This window comes from Corythoichthys intestinalis, chromosome 16 (genome assembly GCF_030265065.1).
Source record: "Corythoichthys intestinalis isolate RoL2023-P3 chromosome 16, ASM3026506v1, whole genome shotgun sequence".
NCBI classification, from domain to species: domain Eukaryota; kingdom Metazoa; phylum Chordata; class Actinopteri; order Syngnathiformes; family Syngnathidae; genus Corythoichthys; species Corythoichthys intestinalis.
In genome coordinates this window covers 9,175,726-9,194,744 of record NC_080410.1, presented here as the reverse complement: position 1 = coordinate 9,194,744, position 19,019 = coordinate 9,175,726, and the positions used below count along the sequence as shown (strand labels likewise).

The window sequence follows — 19,019 nt, the reverse complement described above, 5'->3', positions numbered from 1 at the left end:
TAACTTATCTTTTTAAGTTCTTGCATTAATAAGAGACACATTAGTGTAGCCGACATGCCGTATAGTCTAACTAATCCTTCCTAATGTAGAGGTAGCCTCAAATAATCAGGTTTGTTATCTGGCTGCTGCTGAGCTTGCTGATGTGCTGATCCTTTGATTTGGACTCATGTGTTAAAGGTGGACTTTTTTGAAGGTAGACTGACAACTCTTTGAGTGTCATAATTATTGCTGATTCTCAGGGGTAAAAATACTTATCAACACTAGTAAATTACAAATAAATTACTTAAAAAATCATACAATGCAATTTCTGGAATTTTTTTAGATCAAGTCTCTATGAGTGGAAATGCATCTATGGTTGAAATTTCAGACCTCAACCTATTTTTTAAGTGGTTGAACTTGCAAAATCACAAGGAGTGAAAATACTTCTGCTCCTCAATGTACAGTGGGGAGAACAAGTATTTGACACACTGCCAATGGGTTTTCCCATTGGCAGTGTATCAAATACTTGTTCTCCCAAATACTTGTTTTGTTGGGAAAATATTTATTTGATACACTGCCAATTGGCAGTGTATCAAATATTTGTTCTCCCCACTGTATATGGAATGATTCGAATGTGTTTGGCTGTTGTTTTATTCCGGTTTTACCTCAATTATAAAATCTAATCTGGTGTGTCAGTAGTGCTTGGAACAGATTATTAATATTATTAAAATTACCTAATTTTCGGGTTACAAGAGTACTTCCAGAACCAATTAATGTCGTAAGTAGAGGTGCCACTGTACTCCTATTCTCACCTGTTATTCGTTGCATTTTCATGCGTCGTGCCTGGATGCGACCTTTGGCCAGTCTCTGCTTGGCAATAATGCAGCGGATGTGGTCAGCAAAAATGAAGTTGGCCTGGAGGATCGGTAGCGGCTTGGCGTGGGGGTTGGAACTGGGCTTATGTATAACAATGTTTAAAGCTCTGCTGTCATCTTCAACACCAGACACCTGCATGTCCTAATGGTGTGAGAAAAGTTCAATACAAGTCACAAGAGGGTTAACAAGTAAGGGGGAAGGAAACATTGCGTGCCCTATTGAATGATTTTAAAAAAAAAATACAACTTTAGGAACCTCCACCGTATGAACATTTTAGACTTTTTACAAACTCTTCTATGGTCGATAAAACATTTTTTAATATTTACAATGACAATCCAAAGGAGGTCTACGTTACATAGAAATGATGTCAGAATCATGTGACAACAACAAGCAACTTGACTGGATGTTTGCGGTGAAACAATGGCAACATGGCCATTGTTTTCTTTCTTGACTATATATGTACTTCAAAATACATTTTCAATTTGAATGATCGGTTCAAAAAGGGAGAAATTATTGTTTGTTTAGTATGAAATGATACAAATTATAAATACTACTCTGTCAGTCCGCACAGTAAATGCAAAAACACCTGGATCAAGAAAAAAATCTGTTCCCTTTTACATGAAACATGCATATAAGTAAGTTTCCCTAACCTGTAATAGGCCAGCAAACTTGACGACACCCCATCCGAGGCGTTTGGTTTCTGGTTCGACCAAACTCATTTGATACACATCTACAGCAAGGAACCTTTGAGCCTGGCCGCCATCTTTACTGACCACCATACATGCTATTAAGTCACTGTTATCTGAAACAGAAATAAAAGCACATAGTGAAGATGATATTGCTAATGTTAAACTCATTGTCTGCCATTGACGGGCTAGACGTCCAATCCATTTGAAGTGACTCATTTAAATTCACAGCAGATGGATGATTGGACAGTGTTGCTACTAGTGTTGCTAGTAGTACCAGTGTTGTTTTCGTTAATGAGGACGATAACGAAAATACTTTGTCAACAAACATTTATTTTCATGACAATGATGAGACGGTAACGAGCTAAAAATGTTTTTTGGGAGACTATAACATAACGAGAAAAATTCCAGTTTTCATCTGACAAGATGAGAACGAGACTAAATTGCACAAACGTTTCCGTCACATATTCACAATGTGTGACATTTTATATGTAGTTAGCCTGCATTGTAGCAGTGTCTTCTGATCTTGGCCAGAGAGAATATGGAATATTGCTTTACCTTTTAAAGGTCTGTGTTGAGTAATCATCACGCACTAAATGTAACTCGTAGCGTTAGCATAGCATTCACATTCACCAAGTTGGCATTGTTCTTGTAGATGCTACAATATGTGCTTGCCTGTCAATGTTCATTCGAAATAATTGGAAATCTTTATTTTTGGAGTATTTTTTAAAAAAAAATTTACAGAGGAAAACATTTTTAGTAAAAGTCGAAATTAGTTCGGTGCCTCTATGACCGGTGTCAGAGTTTGGTCCGCATTGCCGGCAGTAAGTCGAATTCGTTCCCAGTGAGGGTTGGACTCCGCCAAGGTTGGTTGCCCTTTGTCATCGATTCTGTTAATAACTTTATGGACAGAATTTCTAGGCGCATCCGAAGTGTTAAGGGGTTCCGGTTGTGTGGCCTCAGCATTGCATCTCTGCTTTTTGCAGATTATGTGGTGCTGTAGGCGTCATCAAGCCATGATCTCCAAATCTCACTGGGGCATTTTGCAGTCGATTGTGAAGCGGTTGGGATGAAGATCAGCACCTCCAAATCCGAGACCATGGTGCTCAGTCGAAAAAGGTCGGCATGGCCTTTCCGGATCAGGGATCAGATCCTGCTCCAAGTGGAGGAGTTGAAGAAGCTTGGGGTCTTGTTCACGAGTGAGGGCAGGAGGGAAAGAGATCAACAGGCGAGTCGGTGCAGCGTCTGCAGTGATGTGGACTCTGCACCGGTGTGTAGTGGTGAAGAAGGAGTTGAGCCAAGGCTAAGTTCTCGATTTACCAGTCGATCTACACTCCTACCCTCACTTATGGTCACGAGCTGTGGGTAGTGACCAAAAGACCAAGATCACGGATACAAGCATCCGAAATGTGTTTCCTCCGCCAGGTGTCTGGGCTGTCCCTTAGAGATAGGGTGAGAAGCTCAGTCATCCTGGAGGGACTCAGTGTCAAGCCGCTACTCCTCCGCATTGAGAGGAGCCAGCTGAGGTGACTCGGGCATCAGGTTCGGATACACCTGGACCTCCCTCCCTGGAGAGGAGTTGTCCCACCGGCGGGAGGCCCCTGGGACAACCCAGGACACGCTGGAGAGACTACGTCTCTCGGCTGGCCTGGGATCGCCTTGGGATCCTGCCGGACGAGCTGGTTGAAGTGGGTGGGTAGAGAGAAGTCTGGGCTTCCCTGCTAAAGCTGCTGCCCGACCCTGGATTAAGCGGTAAATAATGAATGAATAGACTAATGAGTATTATTGTCCAAAAGACTAAGACTGAAACAAAAATTAAAAGGGCTGCCAAAAACAACACAGCAGAAAACACAATTGGACGTCTATCATCATTTGTAAATTGGTGACAAGCACTCCTTTTTTTAATGGCGCCGGGCATAGCTGTTGGTCTTCTTGGGTAGGCTAACCAGTGGTTGGAAACTAGAAAGTGAAAAGTTCAAATTGCACAGCATTAGCATGTTCTTGATGATGATGATGTAATTTTAGAGCCAAGCAATTACAATACAATAGTTTGTAAAAACCAAGACAACTATCAAGAGATTAGAAATAAAAAACTAAAATACCATGAGGACTTCGGTATATCACTGACACTGCCTTGGAAAACAACTCAGAAAATAATCTAAATGATAAAGAATTAAATACAAGATTCTTCCAGTCACTTTTAAAACTCTTCAAGGCTGGCCCCATCCTACATACAGTGGGGCAAGTAAGTATTTAGTCAACCACTAATTGTGCGAGTTCTCCCACTTGAAAATATTAGAGAGGCCTGTAATTGTCAACATGTGTAAACCTCAACCATGAGAGACAGAATGTGGGAAAAAAAACTAGTAAATCACATTGTTTGATTTTTAAAGAATTTATTTGCAAATCATGGTGGAAAATAAGTATTTGGTCAATACCAAAAGTTCATCTCAATACTTTGTTATGTACACTTTGTTGGCAATAACGGAGGCCAAACGTTTTCTTTAACTCCTCACAAGCTTTTCACACACTGTTGCTGGTATTTTGGCCCATTCCTCCATGCAGATCAGTGCTGTTTTGGGGCTGTCGTTGGGCAACACGGACTTTCAACTCCCTCCACAGATTTTCTATGGGGTTGAGATCTGGAGACTGGCTAGGCCACTCCAGGACCTTGAAATGCTTCTTATGATGCCACTCTTCTGTTGCCCTGGCTGTGTGTTTGGGATCATTGTCATGCTGAAAGACGCAGCCACGTCTCATCTTCAATGCCCTTGCTGATGGAAGGAGATTTTCACTCAAAATCTCTCGATACATGGGCCCATTCATTCTTTCCTTTACACAGATCAGTATTCTTTCTCCTCCAAACACGAGAACCTGTGTTTCTACCAAAAAGTTCTATTTTGGTGTCATCTGACCATAACACATTCTCCCAGTCCTCTTCTGAATCATCCAAATGCTCTCTAGCGAATTGCAGACGGGCCTGGACGTGTACTGGCTTCAGCAGGGGGACACGTCTGGCAGTGCAGGATTTGAGTCCCTGGCGGCGCATTGTGTTACTGATTGTAGCCTTTGTTACTGTGGTCCCAGCTCTCTGTAGGTCATTCACTAGGTCCCCCCGTGTGGTTCTGAGATTTTTGCTCACCGTTCTTGTTATCATTTTGACGCCACGGGGTGAGATCTTGCATGGAGCCCCAGATCGAGGGAGATTATCAGTGGTCTTGTATGTCTTCCATTTTCAAAAATTGCTCCCACAGTTTATTTCTTTACACCAAGCGTTTTACCTATTGCAGATTCAGTCTTCCCAGCCTGGTGCAGGTCCACAATTTTGTCTCTGGTGTCCTTCGACAGCTCTTTGGTCTTGGCCATAGTGGAGTTTGGAGAGTGATTGACTGAGGTTGTGGACAGGTGTCTTTTATACCGATAATGAGTTAAAACAGGTGCCATTAATACAGGTAACGAGTGGAACATCATTAGACCTCGTTAGAAGAAGTTAGACCTCTTTGACAGCCAGAAATCTTGCTTGTTTGTAGGTGACCAAATACTTATTTTCCAGTCCAATTTGGAAATAATTCTTTAAAAATCAAACAAAGTAATTTTCTGTTATTTTTTCTCCACATTCTGTCTATCATGGTTGAGGTTTACCCATGTTGACAATTACACGCCTCTCTAATCTTTTCAAGTAGGAGAACTTGCACAATTGGTGGTTGACTAAATACTTATTTGCCCCACTGTATCTGACCTCCATTGCATTAAAACTTTTCCCCAACCATTTCCGCCCTCTTCTCTCCTTCACCTTTCTGTCCCCCGTGCCTGTCTCACTACCATTGGTTCTAAAACGTTGTCACTTTGTCCTGCTGCTCTTGAACTCACTACCCCCTAACCGTCGCAGTTAACCATAGCTTCTTTCCCACTTTTCAAATTCAGACAATACATCTTATCGAGCTTGAGCCTCATTTCTGATTTGCTCTGACTTATTAATTTGTTTTATTTTCTTTTTTTTTTAATCTGTGCTTTTGTCCACTTTAATTTGTATTTCTTGTACAGTGTCCTTGAGTGTTATAAAGGTGCTTTGAGATACAGTGCCTTGCAAAAGTATTCGGCCCCCTTGAACCTTGCAACCTTTCGCCACATTTCAGGCTTCAAACATAAAGATATATAATTTTAATTTTTTGTCAAGAATCAACAACAAGTGGGACACAATTGTGAAGTGGAACAAAATTTATTGGATAATTTAAACTTTTTTAACAAATAAAAAACTGAAAAGTGGGGCGTGCAATATTATTCGGCCCCCTTGCGTTAATACTTTGTAGCGCCACCTTTTGCTCCAATTACCGCTGCAAGTCGCTTGGGGTATGTTTCTATCAGTTTTGCACATCGAGAGACTGACATTCTTGCCCATTCTTCCTTGCAAAACAGCTTGAGCTCAGTGAGGTTGGATGGAGAGTGTTTGTGAACAGCAGTCTTCAGCTCTTTCCACAGATTCTCGATTGGATTCAGGTCTGGACTTTGACTTGGCCATTCTAACACCTGGATACGTTTAGTTTTGAACCATTCCATTGTAGATTTGGCTTTATGTTTTGGATCATTGCCGTGTTGGAAGATAAATCTCCGTCCCAGTCTCAGGTCTTGTGCAGATACCAACAGGTTTTCTTCCAGAATGTTCCTCTATTTGGCTGCATCCATCTTCCCGTCAATTTTAACCATCTTCCCTGTCCCTGCTGAAGAAAAGCAGGCCCAAACCATGATGCTGCCACCACCATGTTTGACAGTGGGGATGGTGTGTTCAGGGTGATGAGCTGTGTTGCTTTTACGCCAAACATATCGTTTTGCATTGTGGCCAAAAAGTTCAATTTTGGTTTCATCTGACCAGAGCACCTTCTTCCACATGTTTGGTGTGTCTCTCAGGTGGTTTGTGGCAAACTTTAAACGAGACTTTTTATGGATATCTTTGAGAAATGGCTTTCTTCTTGCCACTCTTCCATAAAGGCCAGATTTGTGCAGTGTACGACTGATTGTTGTCCTATGGACAGACTCTCCCACCTCAGCTGTAGATCTCTGCAGTTCATCCAGAGTGATCATGGGCCTCTTGGCTGCATCTGTGATCAGTTTTCTCCTGGTTTGCGAAGAAAGTTTGGAAGGACGGCCGGGTCTTGGTAGATTTGCAGTGGTCTGTTGCTCCTTCCATTTCAATATGATGGCTTGCACAGTGCTCCTTGAGATGTTTAAAAGTTGGGAAATCTTTTTGTATCCAAATCCGGCTTTAAACTTCTCCACAACAGTATCTCGGACCTGCATGGTGTGTTCCTTGGTTTTCATAATGCTCTCTGCACTTTAAACAGAACCCTGAGACTATCACAGAGCAGGTGCATTTATACGGAGACTTGATTACACACAGGTGGATTCTATGTATCATCATCGGTCATTTAGGACAACATTGGATCATTCAGAGATCCTCACTGAACTTCTGGAGTGAGTTTGCTGCACTGAAAGTAAAGGAGCCGAATAATATTGCACGCCCCACTTTTCAGTTTTTTATTTGTTAAAAAAGTTTAAATTATCCAATAAATGTTGTTCCACTTCACGATTGTGTCCCACTTGTTGTTGATTCTTGACAAAAAAATTAAATTTCATATCTTTATGTTTGAAGCCTGAAATGTGGCGAAAGGTTGCAAGATTCAAGGGGGGCGAATACTTTTGCAAGGCACTGTAAAATACAATTAATTACTAAATAATCTAGTGATTTAGGCTATTTTAAAGAAGTACCGCTACTTTTTCCATGACACTAACTGTCGATTAATGGTGACGCTTGGTCCAAAAGTTCAGCACAGTGACTCAGCAGTCTCCACTACGGACATACAAACTTAGAAAGGACAAAATGTTTCAACCACAATGACGACAATGAGTTCACATCAACAGTCTTACTTCCTTTTCCCAAAAAAATCTGCTGAAGGAACTCATGTGTCAGCTCTAGATTGGAGTTGATCACATACAGTACAAACAATAAATTCCATTCTTGTCGCATGTGTTTAATGATGTATTATTCTCGTTTGTTGTTCTTCTCTTCTCCTGTCTGTGCTTCCTTTCTCTCTGTCCCCACAAAACCTTTTCCTATCTGCTGCTTTCTCAACCACAACCACACCCACAAAGGGAGTACACTAAACTCCTACGTGGCTTGATATAGATTATTCTCCTAAAAAACACAATTTTTGATTCTACATAGATAATTCTTTTTAAAATATTTCTTTAATGAACTCTTTCAATTCCATTGACGATGACAAATGTCAAATCATGTGGCTCTTAAAGGCTAAATTAAAACTTTCAATTATCACTGGTAAAAACCCAATCAATTTGTTCATTCGCTGCCGGCCCATGAGTTCAGAAATAAAATGTGTCCTTCCTATGGCCAAGTGGGACCCTCCCACCAATTAGTTTATTACTACAACACGTCCGATTCCTTTGACCTGGGAGGATAGCAGCTGATGAAAATTCATGAAAAAAAAATCTGAGTGATGCTGGGTCACCGAGGACATTTTGTGCCATTACAACATAAAACTCATTGCAACACGCCACAAACTAATGACACATTCGCAGAATGCATTTTAACTACTTGTTTTTTTTTTTAGCCACTTATGATATGTTTGCATTTTTAATCAGTGAACAAACATTTCAACGAAATCCACTGTCGAGTCATCACAGAAGATGTGTACTGATGGATGACGCGCTCAAACAGGTTGTTCAGTGATCACCGCTGTATAATCTACCATTTTATTTATTTATTTCTACGAGAGCTCCTTATTCCATTGATGTGTCTTTTAAGGGTATGAATCAGTGTTGTTTTGGCAGCCCTTTTCATTTTTGTCTTAGTCTTTTGGACAAAAATACTTATTTTACTTAGTCACATTTTAGTCATTTCAAAATGTGTTCGTCTTCGTCTGGTTTTAGTTGATGCTTAATCAAAATGTTTTTGTCTCTAAAATTTAAAAGTTTTACTCCAAAAATAAATAAGGTTTTGTATGAAATTTCGTATGAACATTGACAGATGAGCACATATTGTAGCGTCTACAAGGACAACGGCAACTTTGTGATGATAATACAATCTCATCAGGAAAACCATACATTACATTGGATAGTACATACATTAATTATAAACACTTGGACACCCCAAACTGTATTTAAAAAAAATAAAAATCGCTAAGAGTTTAAGAGGACGCTCGTCACGCTAAGGTTTATGCTAATGTCAACGCAAATGCTATGCTAACGCCACGGGTTGCATTTTGTAAGTGAGTGATGGATCACTCACTACAGACCTTTAAAGGCTAAAGCAACAGTGCATTAGTTGCCAAGATAAGAAAACTCATCTTAACACGTGTTTCAAAACAAGCAACCCTGGAGTGCAGCCGAGCTTGAATCACATCCTAAATCCTCCCACACCCTAAACATAATTCATTGTAATCCTATGAGTCAGGCATTCCGACCTTTCCAAAGAAAATACTGCTTAGGAAAAACAAAACTATTGGTATATTTAAAACAAACAAAAAAAACAAACAAAAAAAACAAACAAAAAAAAAAACATAATTTTCAGACTATAAGAATCTACTTTTTCTCCTGCTTCAAACCATGCAGTCTTCTACTAGCTAATCAACTGCATGTCTTTTGGAGTATAAAGTGGGGCAAATAAGTATTTAGTCAACCAGCAATTGTGCAAGTTCTCCTACTTGAAAATATTAGAGAGCCCTGTAATTGTCAACATGGGTAAACCTCAACCATGAGAGACACAATGTGGGAAAAAAAACTGAAAATCACATTGTTTGATTTTTAAAGAATTTATTTCCAAATTAAATTGGAAAATAAGTATTTGGTCACCTACAAACAAGCAAGATTTCTGTCAAAGAGGTCTAACTTCTTCTAACGAGGTCTAACGAGGCTCCACTCGTTACCTGTATTAATAGCACCTGTTTTAACTCATTATCGGTATAAAAGACACCTGTCCACAACCTCAGTCACACTCCAAACTCCACTATGGCCAAGACCAAAGAGCTGTCGAAGGACACCAGAGACAAAATTGTAGACCTGCACCAGGCTGGGAAGACTGAATCTGCAATAGGTAAAACGCTTGGTGTAAAGAAATCAACTGTGGGAGCAATTATTAGAAAATGGAAGACATACAAGACCACTGATAATCTCCCTCGATCTGGGGCTCCATGCAAGATCTCACCCCGTGGCGTCAAAATGATAACAAGAACGGTGAGCATAAAATCCCAGAACCACACGGGGTGGACCTAGTGAATGACCTACAGAGAGCTGGGACCACAGTAACAAAGGCTACTATCAGTAACACAATGCGCTGCCAGGGACCCAAATCCTGCACTGCCAGACGTGTCCCCCTGCTGAAGAAAGTACCCGCCAGACGTGTCCCCCTGCTGAAGAAAGTACCCGTCCAGGCCCGACTGTGCTTCGCTAGAGAGCATTTGGATGATCCAGAAGAGGACTGGGAGTGTGTTATGGTCAGATGAAACCAAAATAGAACTTTTTGGTAGAAACACAGGTTCTCGTGTTTGGAGGAGAAAGAACACTGAATTGCGTCCGAAGAACACCATACCCACTGTGAGGCATGGGGGTAGAAACATCATGCTTTGGGCTGTTTTTCTGCAAAAGGACCAGGACGACTGATCTGTGTAAAGGAAAGAATGAATGGGGCCATGTATTGAGAGATTTTGAGTGAAAATCTCCTTCCATCAGCAAGGGCATTGAAGATGAGACGTGGCTGTGTCTTTCAGCATGACAATGATCCCAAACACACAGCCAGGGCAACAAAGCAGTGGCTTCGTAAGAAGCATTTCAAGGTCCTGGAGTGGCCTAGCCAGTCTGCAGATCTCAACCTCATAGAAAATCTCTGGAGGGAGTTGAAAGTCCGTGTTGCCCAACGACTGCCCCAAAACATCACTGCTCTAGAGGAGATCTGCATGGAGGAATGGGCCAAAATACCAGCAACAGTGTGTGAAAAGCTTTTGAAGAGTTACAGAAACGTTTGGCCTCCGTTATTGCCAACAAAGGGTACATAACAAAGTATTGAGATGAACTTTTGGTTTTGACCAAATACTTATTTTCCACCATGATTTGAAAAAAAATCTTTAAAAATCAAACAATGTGATTTTCTGTTTTTTTCCCCACATTCTGTCTCTCATGGTTGAGGTTTACCCATGTTGACAATTACAGGCCTCTCTAATATTTTCAAGTAGGAGAACTTGCACAATTAGTGGTTGACAAAATACTTATTTACCCCACTGTATATGCCTAAATACAATGTGAACAGCTGCGGCTTACATTCAGGTGCGGCTTATAAATGGGGTGCGGGGGGTTCTTATAAGATTTGGTGGGTGTGGTTTATAGTTTGGTGCGCCTTCTGGTTCCAGAATAACAGTGTACATATGTGTGTGTTTATAGAGGTAGTCCCCGGGTTACGCGTACCCAATTTAGCAATTTCAACTTTACGATGCCGGAGTCTTTTCCGCCGTTTTGTCTCCAGTTGTTTTGTTTTTTTTAAGTCGCATAACAGTGTCTTGTCCGCTACCTCTCAGCATTGATGGTAAGTACAGTATATTATTTGAATATAATTGTATTATTTATTAAATCTAAATGGCTGATCTCTATGTGCGGTGCACTTTCCTTTGTTGCACTCAGACTTGCTTGACGTCACGTCACATTGGGAATTGGGGGTGAACACCAGTTAACATTAAAAGAAGGCAGAGAAAGGGTAAATGCCGCGGACTCGGCGATGCCCCCGTTAGCTCGCTATTAGCCCGCTAGCTTATTGAGCAGCGTTCATTTTCACCACTGGACCGGTGCCACTAATAGCTGCCATTTTCCTTGTTGAATTGATTTGGACCTTATTTCCCTCTGTATTATTGTGCAGCCATTGAGGTATGATTTTGTAAGCAGATATGTCTCTATTGCTTTACTTTACAGCATTATCGTACTCTCTGTCATGATTGTATTTTCTAAATGTGTGTTCATAGTTTGACGGTGGCAAATAAATAAATGTCAGTTGTAAGAACTATGGCGTGATCGATGTTAAGGGAGGGAAGAAATATCTATCTATCCATCTTATTTTTTACTTTATTTATTAATATTAAGTATAATACATGATTTTGAATTGTTATTTTGAGATTAAGAGTATTTAAAGACTGAATTCCGTCGCCAGCGTAGGAGCGGAATTCGTTCGTAAACCGGGGACTACCTGTATATATTTCCTTTTATAAAGTGTACATCAAAACATAACGTTGTGTTATTCAAGATTGTTTTTATGGATATCTTGCATGAACCTGATTGTATAGAGCAGGGGTCGGCAAACCTGGTCTTTGATCCAACTGATTCAGCACAGACAGTTTAACCAATGAGGTTTCAGCGCAAACAAGAAGCACCTGACTGCAATGAACTAATTGCACTTGTAAGAAACCAGATTGGTGAAAGGCTGTCCTCATGATGGGTTTGGACAAAAACCCGCACCCACTGCGGCTCTTTGTGGATTAGTTTACCCACTCTTGGTACAGAATGTAGCTACTTGCAGTGTATCACAAAAGTGAGTACACCCCTCGCATTTCTGCAGATATTTAAGTATATCTTTTCATGGGACAACACTGACAAAATGACACTTTGCCACAATGAAAAGTATTCTGTGTGCAGCTTATATAATAGAGTTATTTTCCCCTTAAAATAACTCAAAATATAGCCATTCATATCTAAACCAATGGCAACAAAAGTGAGTACACCCCTTAGTGAAAGTAGTCAATATTAACATACAACATGTCAACTGTCAATATTTTGTGTGGCCACCACTATTATTCAGAACTGCCTTTACTGTCCTGGGCATGGAGTTGACCAGAGCTTCACAAGTTGCCACTGGAATGCTTTTCCACTCCTCTATGACGACGTTGTGGAGCTGCCGGATATTTGAGACTTTGCGCACCTCCACCTTTCGCTTGAGCATCCCCCAAAGATATTCTATTGGGTTCAAGTCTGGAGACATGCTTGGCCAGTCCATCACCTTTACCCTCAGTCTCTTCAGTAAAGCAGTGGTCATCTTGGAGGTGTGTTTGTTGTCATTGTCATGCTGGAACACTGCCCTGCGACCCAGTTTCTGGAGTAAGGGGATCATGCTCTGCTGCAGTATTTCACAGTACATGTTGGAGTTCTTGTTTCCCCTCAATGGAATGAAACTCTCCAACACCTGCAGCACTCATGCAGCCCCAGATCATGACATTCCCACCACCATGCTTGACTGTGGGCATGACACACTTATCTTCGTACTCCTCGACCCAGACCATGACATTCCCACCACCATGCTTGACTGTAGGCATGACACACTTATCTTCGTACTCCTCACCTGGTCGCCGCCACACATGCTTGAGACCATCGGAACCAAACAAATGAATTTTCGTCTCATCAGACCATAGGGCATGGTTCCAGTAATCCATATGCTTTGTTGACATGTCTTCAGCTAACTGTTTTTGGGCTTTCTTGTGTACCGTCCTCAGAAAAGGCTTCCTCCTGGGGTGACAGCCATGCACACCAATTTGATGTAGAGTGCGGCGTATGGTCTGAGCACTAACAGGCTGACCCCCAACCTCTTCAATCCCTGCAGCAATGCTGACAGCACTCCTGCGACGATCTTTCAAAAAAAGCATTTGGATGTGACACTCAGCACGTGTGCTCAGCTTCTTTGGACGACCAACGCCTATTCTTAGTGGACCCTGTTCTTTTAAAACGCTGGATGATCTTAGCCACTGTACTGCAGCTCAGTTTCAGGATGTTGGCAATCTTCTTGTAGCCTTGGCCATCTCCGTGTAGCTCAAAAATACGTCTTTTAAGATCCTCAGAGAGTTCTTTGCAGTCAAGTGCCCGCGCCGCCCGCTCCTGGTTTCCACGCAGACTCCGCTGCTGTCCCGCCAGCAGGCTCAGACGTCGACGCTGCTGTCCCGCCAGCAGGCTCAGACGTCGACGCTGCTGTCCCGCCAGCAGGCTCAGACGACGACGCTGCTGTCCCGCCAGCAGGCTCAGACGACGACGCTGCTGTCCCGCCAGCAGGCTCAGACGACGACGCTGCTGTCCCGCCAGCAGATTCAGACGACGACGCTGCTGTCCCGCCAGCAGGCTCAGACGACGACGCTGCTGTCCCGCCAGCAGGCTCAGACGACGACGCTGCTGTCCCCCCAGCAGGCTCAGACGACGACGCTGCTGTCCCGCCTGCAGGCTCAGACGACGACGCTGCTCTCCCGCCTGCAGGCTCAGACGACGACGCTGCTGTCCCGCCAGTAGGCTCAGACGACAACGACGCTGCTGTCCCGCCAGCAGGCTGAGACGACGACGACACGACGACGCTGCCGTCACGCCGGCAGACTCTGACGACGACGCTGCCGTCCCGCCGGCGGATGACGGCTCCGACTCCCCTGGTCCGCCACACGACTCCGAAGTTCCTGACGACTATGTTCCTGACCCTACAGACGACTTGGTTCCTGGCCTTCACACCGACGACGCTGCTCCCCGCTTCATGCCACGGCTTGGCGGCATGAAAGAACGAGCCCTAGCTCGTCTGGGACGCCCGCCCGATCGACCCGTGCGGTCGACCAACGTCTGGCGGCCCAAACGCCCGCCCGATCGACCCGTGCGGTCGCCCAACGTCTGGTGGCCCAAGCGCCTGCCCGATCGACCCGTGCGCGCGCCCCGCGTCTGGCGCCCTGGACGCCTGCCCGATGTTGCTTCCTCCTCCGGGCATCTTTCTTTTCATAGTGTTTGGGATTTTTTTGTTTCTTCGGGACGTCTGGGATCCGTCCCTTGAGGGGGGGGTACAGTTAGGTTTTGTGTTGGTTTTCTCTTCGTGTGACTTTTCCCTGTGATTGCCCATTGATTTCACCTGTTGTGCCTGCTCCTAGTGTATCCTCCAATCTGCATCCTCCTGTGTTACCCAGCTGTTCCTTGTTGTCTCGTTTAACCCTTGTTAATTGTCAATGCCCATGTGCTCGCCAGTGTTCTCAAGTTTTCTCCGTCGTCCTCGACCGAAGTTTTTGATATTAAGCCTTTTGTTAGTGAACTGAATTTTGTTTGTTTCGTTGTTTTTTGGATCCCCACAATATTGGTTGATACTTTGTTTTGTTTTAGCCTTAATTAAATCATTTTGCACTGCCGGTCTGCCACCCTGCTTACTTTTCTCTGCATTTGGATCCACAAAACCTGTCTGCCCGCGTATTCCTGACATAAGCTGCACACAGACTACTTTTCATTGTGTCAAAGTGCCATTTTGTCAGTGTTGTCCCATGAAAAGATATACTTAAATATCTGCAGAAATGCGAGGGGTGTACTCACTTTTGTGATACAATGTAAGTGGATGCTGAGTTGTTATAATCTCAAGCTTTGTCTAGATACAATATATATCACTGATGTCACGCTGAAACCTCCCATGTTAAAATTTAGCCTACCGTATTTTTCGGACTACAAGTCGCACCTGAGTATAAATCGCACCAGCCATAAAATGCCCAACAAAGAGGAAAAAAAACGTATACAAGTCGCACCGGAGTATAAATCGCATTTTTGGGGGAAATTTACTTGATAAAATCCAACACATAGAACAGACATGTCATCTTGAAAGGCAATTTAATATATAAAAATACAATACAGAACAACATGCTGAATAAGTGTACAGTGCATTAACAATGAAATCCGAATATATTGTCCTCACCAGGACGCTACGGCTATTCAGCAGGCTAAACTCCCAAATGAAGATGCTGGACGTGCGTACAATTTGCTGAATCAATTTCGTCCTCGATACCAAACAGGTTTGCATCGACGTAAATAAATGATAATTAGGTGCTTTTACAGCAATGACATGACACAAACGGTTAGCATGCATTTGCTAGCATTAGCGCATCGTTCAAACAACCACACAACTGGCTCTAAGTGTCCGTTCGCGGGTGGAAAACACACAACAACAACAGAAAAGATGATACACACAGGCGTTGCCTCTGTAGAGATATTTTACAAGCATAAACAATGAACGTAGGTTTGCAGCCGTGTTTCTCTCTCACTAACTCGCCCACTCAGTCAGAGCAATGTAGCTGTCGGTCTTCTTCTGGTATGTGAGCGCTCTCCTTTACGTAAACAAGTGCAAGTGCGCCCCCACGTGGGCGCCACAAACTACAAGCATGCATTTCAATATAAAAAAGTCAGTAATACAATTGAACACACATTACCAAAGGCAGAACGCGAACGTGGCCATAGCTATTTATTCAGATAACTATAGCATAAAGAACATGCTAACAAGTTTACCAAACCTTCAGTGTCACTCCAAAACACCAAAATAACACGTGAAATGATATCATAATGTGTTAATAATTTCACACATAAGTCGCTCCCCCAGCCAAACTATGAAAAAAACTACGACTTATAGTCCAAAAAATATGGTATTTTAAAAATTAATCCATACCATTGGTCAGTCAACATACAGTGGGGCAAATAAGTATTTAGTCAAGCACTAATTGTGCAAGTTCTCCCACTTGAAAATATTAGAGAGGCCTGTAATTGTCAACATGGGTAAACCTCAACCATGAGAGACAGAATGTGGGAAAAAAAACAGAAAATCACATTGATCTTTCAAGAATTTATTTGCAAATCATGGTGGAAAATAAGTATTTGGTCAATAACTAAAGTTCATCTCAATACTTTGTTATGTACCCTTTGTTGGCAATAACGGAGGCCAAACGTTTTCTGTAACTCTTCACAAGCTTTTCACACACTGTTGCTGGTATTTTGGCCCATTCCTCCATGCAGATCTCCTCTAGAGCATTGATGTTTTGGGGCTGTCGTTGGGCAACACGGACTTTCAACTCCCTCCACAGATTTTCTATGTGGTTGAGACCTGGAGACTGGCTAGGCCACTCCCGGACCTTGAAATGCTTCTTACGAAGCCACTCCGTTGTTGCCCTGGCTGTGTGTTTGGGATCATTGTCATGCTGAAAGACCCAGCCACGTCTCATCTTCAATGCCATTGCTGATGGAAGGAGATTTTCACTCAAAATCTCTCGATACATGGGCCCATTCATTCTTTCCTTTACACAGATCAGTCGTCCTGGTCCCTTTGCAGAAAAACAGCCCCAAAGCATGATGTTTCCACCCCCATGCTTCACAGTGGTTATGGTGTTCTTCGGATGCAATTCAGTATTCTTTCACGAGAACCTGCGTTTCTCCCAAAAAGTTCTATTTTGGTTTCATCTGACCATAACACATTCTCCCAGTCCTCTTCTGGATCACCCAAATGCTCTCTAGCGAACCGCAGACGGTCTTGGACATGTACTTTCTTCAGCAGGGGGACACGTCTGGCAGTGCAGAATTTGAGTCCCTGGCGGCGCATTGTGTTACTGATAGTAGCCTTTGTTACTGTGGTCCCAGCTCTCTGTAGGTCATTAACTAGGTCACCCCGTGTGTTTCTGGGATTTTTGCTCACCGTTCTTGTTATCATTTTGACGCCACGGGGTGAGAGTTTGCATGGAGCCCCAGTTCGAGGGAGATTAGCAGTGGTCTTGTATGTCTTCCATTTTCTAATAACTGCTCCCACAGTTGATTTCTTTACACCAAGCATTTTACCTATTGCAGATTCAGTCTTCCCAGCCTGGTGCAGGTCTACAATTTTGTCTCTGGTGTCCTTCGACAGCTTTCGTCTTGGCCATAGTGGAGTTTGGAGTGTGACTGACTGAGTTGTGGACAGGTGTCTTTTATACCGATGAGTTAAAACAGGTGCCATTAATACAGGTAACGAGTGGAGCCTCGTTAGAAGAAGTTACACCTCTTTGACAGCCAGAAATCTTGCTTGTTTGTAGGTGACCAAATACTTATTTTCCACCATGATTTGCAAATAAATTCTTTAAAAATCAAACAATGTGATTTTCTGTTTTTTTTTCCCACATTCTGTCTCTCATGGTCGAGGTTTACCCATGTTGACAATTACAGGCCTCTCTTTTCAAGAAGGAGAACTTGCACAATTAGTGGTTGACTAAATACTTATTTGCCCCACTGTATGTGCATCTTATTTGTAACAAATAAAACTAATTGAAAAGTGCTTGTGCTATTTGACAATGCAATCTTAATGCATTAATTGCATTATTTTTCTTTTAATCTTGGTTTCTTTAAACATGTTTTTGTTTCGAAGATGCAAGGTTTCTGCCCAACGCCAGAAATATATTAGACAACATTATAATTTAGTGTATTTTTTGTGCAACTCACTGAGGTCTAGGACATCATCAGTCTTAATAAGGTCTTCAGGTCTGGTCAGAGGCAGCTGTGTCTCTGGTTCTCCTTGAAGCTGCAGTGACAGTGACCGCAACATGAAGAACACACGTATGGCCTGAGGGCAGTGAGAGGAGTCGCACAAAGAAAAAGGAAAAATGTAACAATAAGATGCACACAAAAAACAAATGTATGATGGGATTAATTTTTAATGACTCGGAATACCCGGCGTGTCTTTTCCACATCTCCGCAAGGGAGCCTCTTGACGAAGTCGATGCCAGTTAGAGGTGTGCCGGTGGGTGGAAGAAGTATGGAGGCATCCATCATTAGATACTCCACATTCAGTGGTTTACTCTGAAACAATCGCAACAGAGTACCATTTAACAACTGTAAGAATGCAGTTTCTAAAAACCAGGTGTTTTGCTTGTGAAAAGAAAAAGGCAAACACACCGTCATGCTCCTGTATTCGTCTTCAAACATGTCCAGAAAGATCTCCTCACCCTACAATTCAGTGGATAATATATATTTTTAATATAAAGTACTAGAACACATCATTTCTCTCAACAGTCCAATGAATAGTGAGTAACTCGCGTATATTAAAACGATTTTTAAAGATTAATATACTAGTCCTTCTCATAAAATGAGCGTATTGTGATAAAGTTATTATTTTCTGTAATGTACTGACAAACATTAGACTTTCATATATTTTAGATTAATTACAACTGAAGTAGTTCAAGCCTTTTATTGTTTTAATATTGATGGTTTTGGCAAAAAAGTCCAGAAAACCAAAAATCCCAATCTCAAAAAATTAGCATATCATGAAAAGGTACTCTAAAGAAGCTACTAACCTAATCATCTGAATCAACAAATTAACTCAAAAACCCCTGCGAAAGACTCCTGAGGCTTTTAAAAACTCCCAGCCTGGTTCATTAATCAAAACCACAATCATGGGCAAGACTGCCGACCTGACTGCTGTCCAGAAGGCCATCATTGACACCCTCAAGACACAGAAATAATTTTCTGAGTGAATAGGCTGTTCCCAGAGTGCTGTATCAAGGCACTTCAGTGGGAAGTCAGTGGGAAGGAAAAAGTGTGGCAGGAAACGCTGCACAACCAGAAGAGGTGACCCCACCCTGAGAAAGATTGTGGAGAAGGGCCGATTCCAGACCTTGGGGGACCTGCAGAAACAGAGGACTAGGTCTGGAG

The 19,019-nt window shown here is 42.5% G+C and overlaps 1 protein-coding gene across 3 annotated transcripts in view; it reads right to left on the bottom strand.

The window, feature by feature from the left end:
* The window catches only part of clec16a (C-type lectin domain containing 16A), an 82,759-nt gene that overhangs the window by 12,996 nt on the left and 50,744 nt on the right, over positions 1 to 19,019 (bottom strand). For all 3 annotated transcript variants that reach the window (XM_057861183.1, XM_057861184.1, XM_057861186.1), the window contains 5 exons: positions 18,264 to 18,314; positions 18,039 to 18,167; positions 17,811 to 17,931; positions 1,506 to 1,657; positions 792 to 996 (listed from right to left, as the gene is read on the bottom strand). In XM_057861183.1, the coding sequence (XP_057717166.1) occupies positions 792 to 996; positions 1,506 to 1,657; positions 17,811 to 17,931; positions 18,039 to 18,167; positions 18,264 to 18,314 (658 nt within the window). The remainder of the gene's footprint in view (positions 1 to 791; positions 997 to 1,505; positions 1,658 to 17,810; positions 17,932 to 18,038; positions 18,168 to 18,263; positions 18,315 to 19,019) is intronic.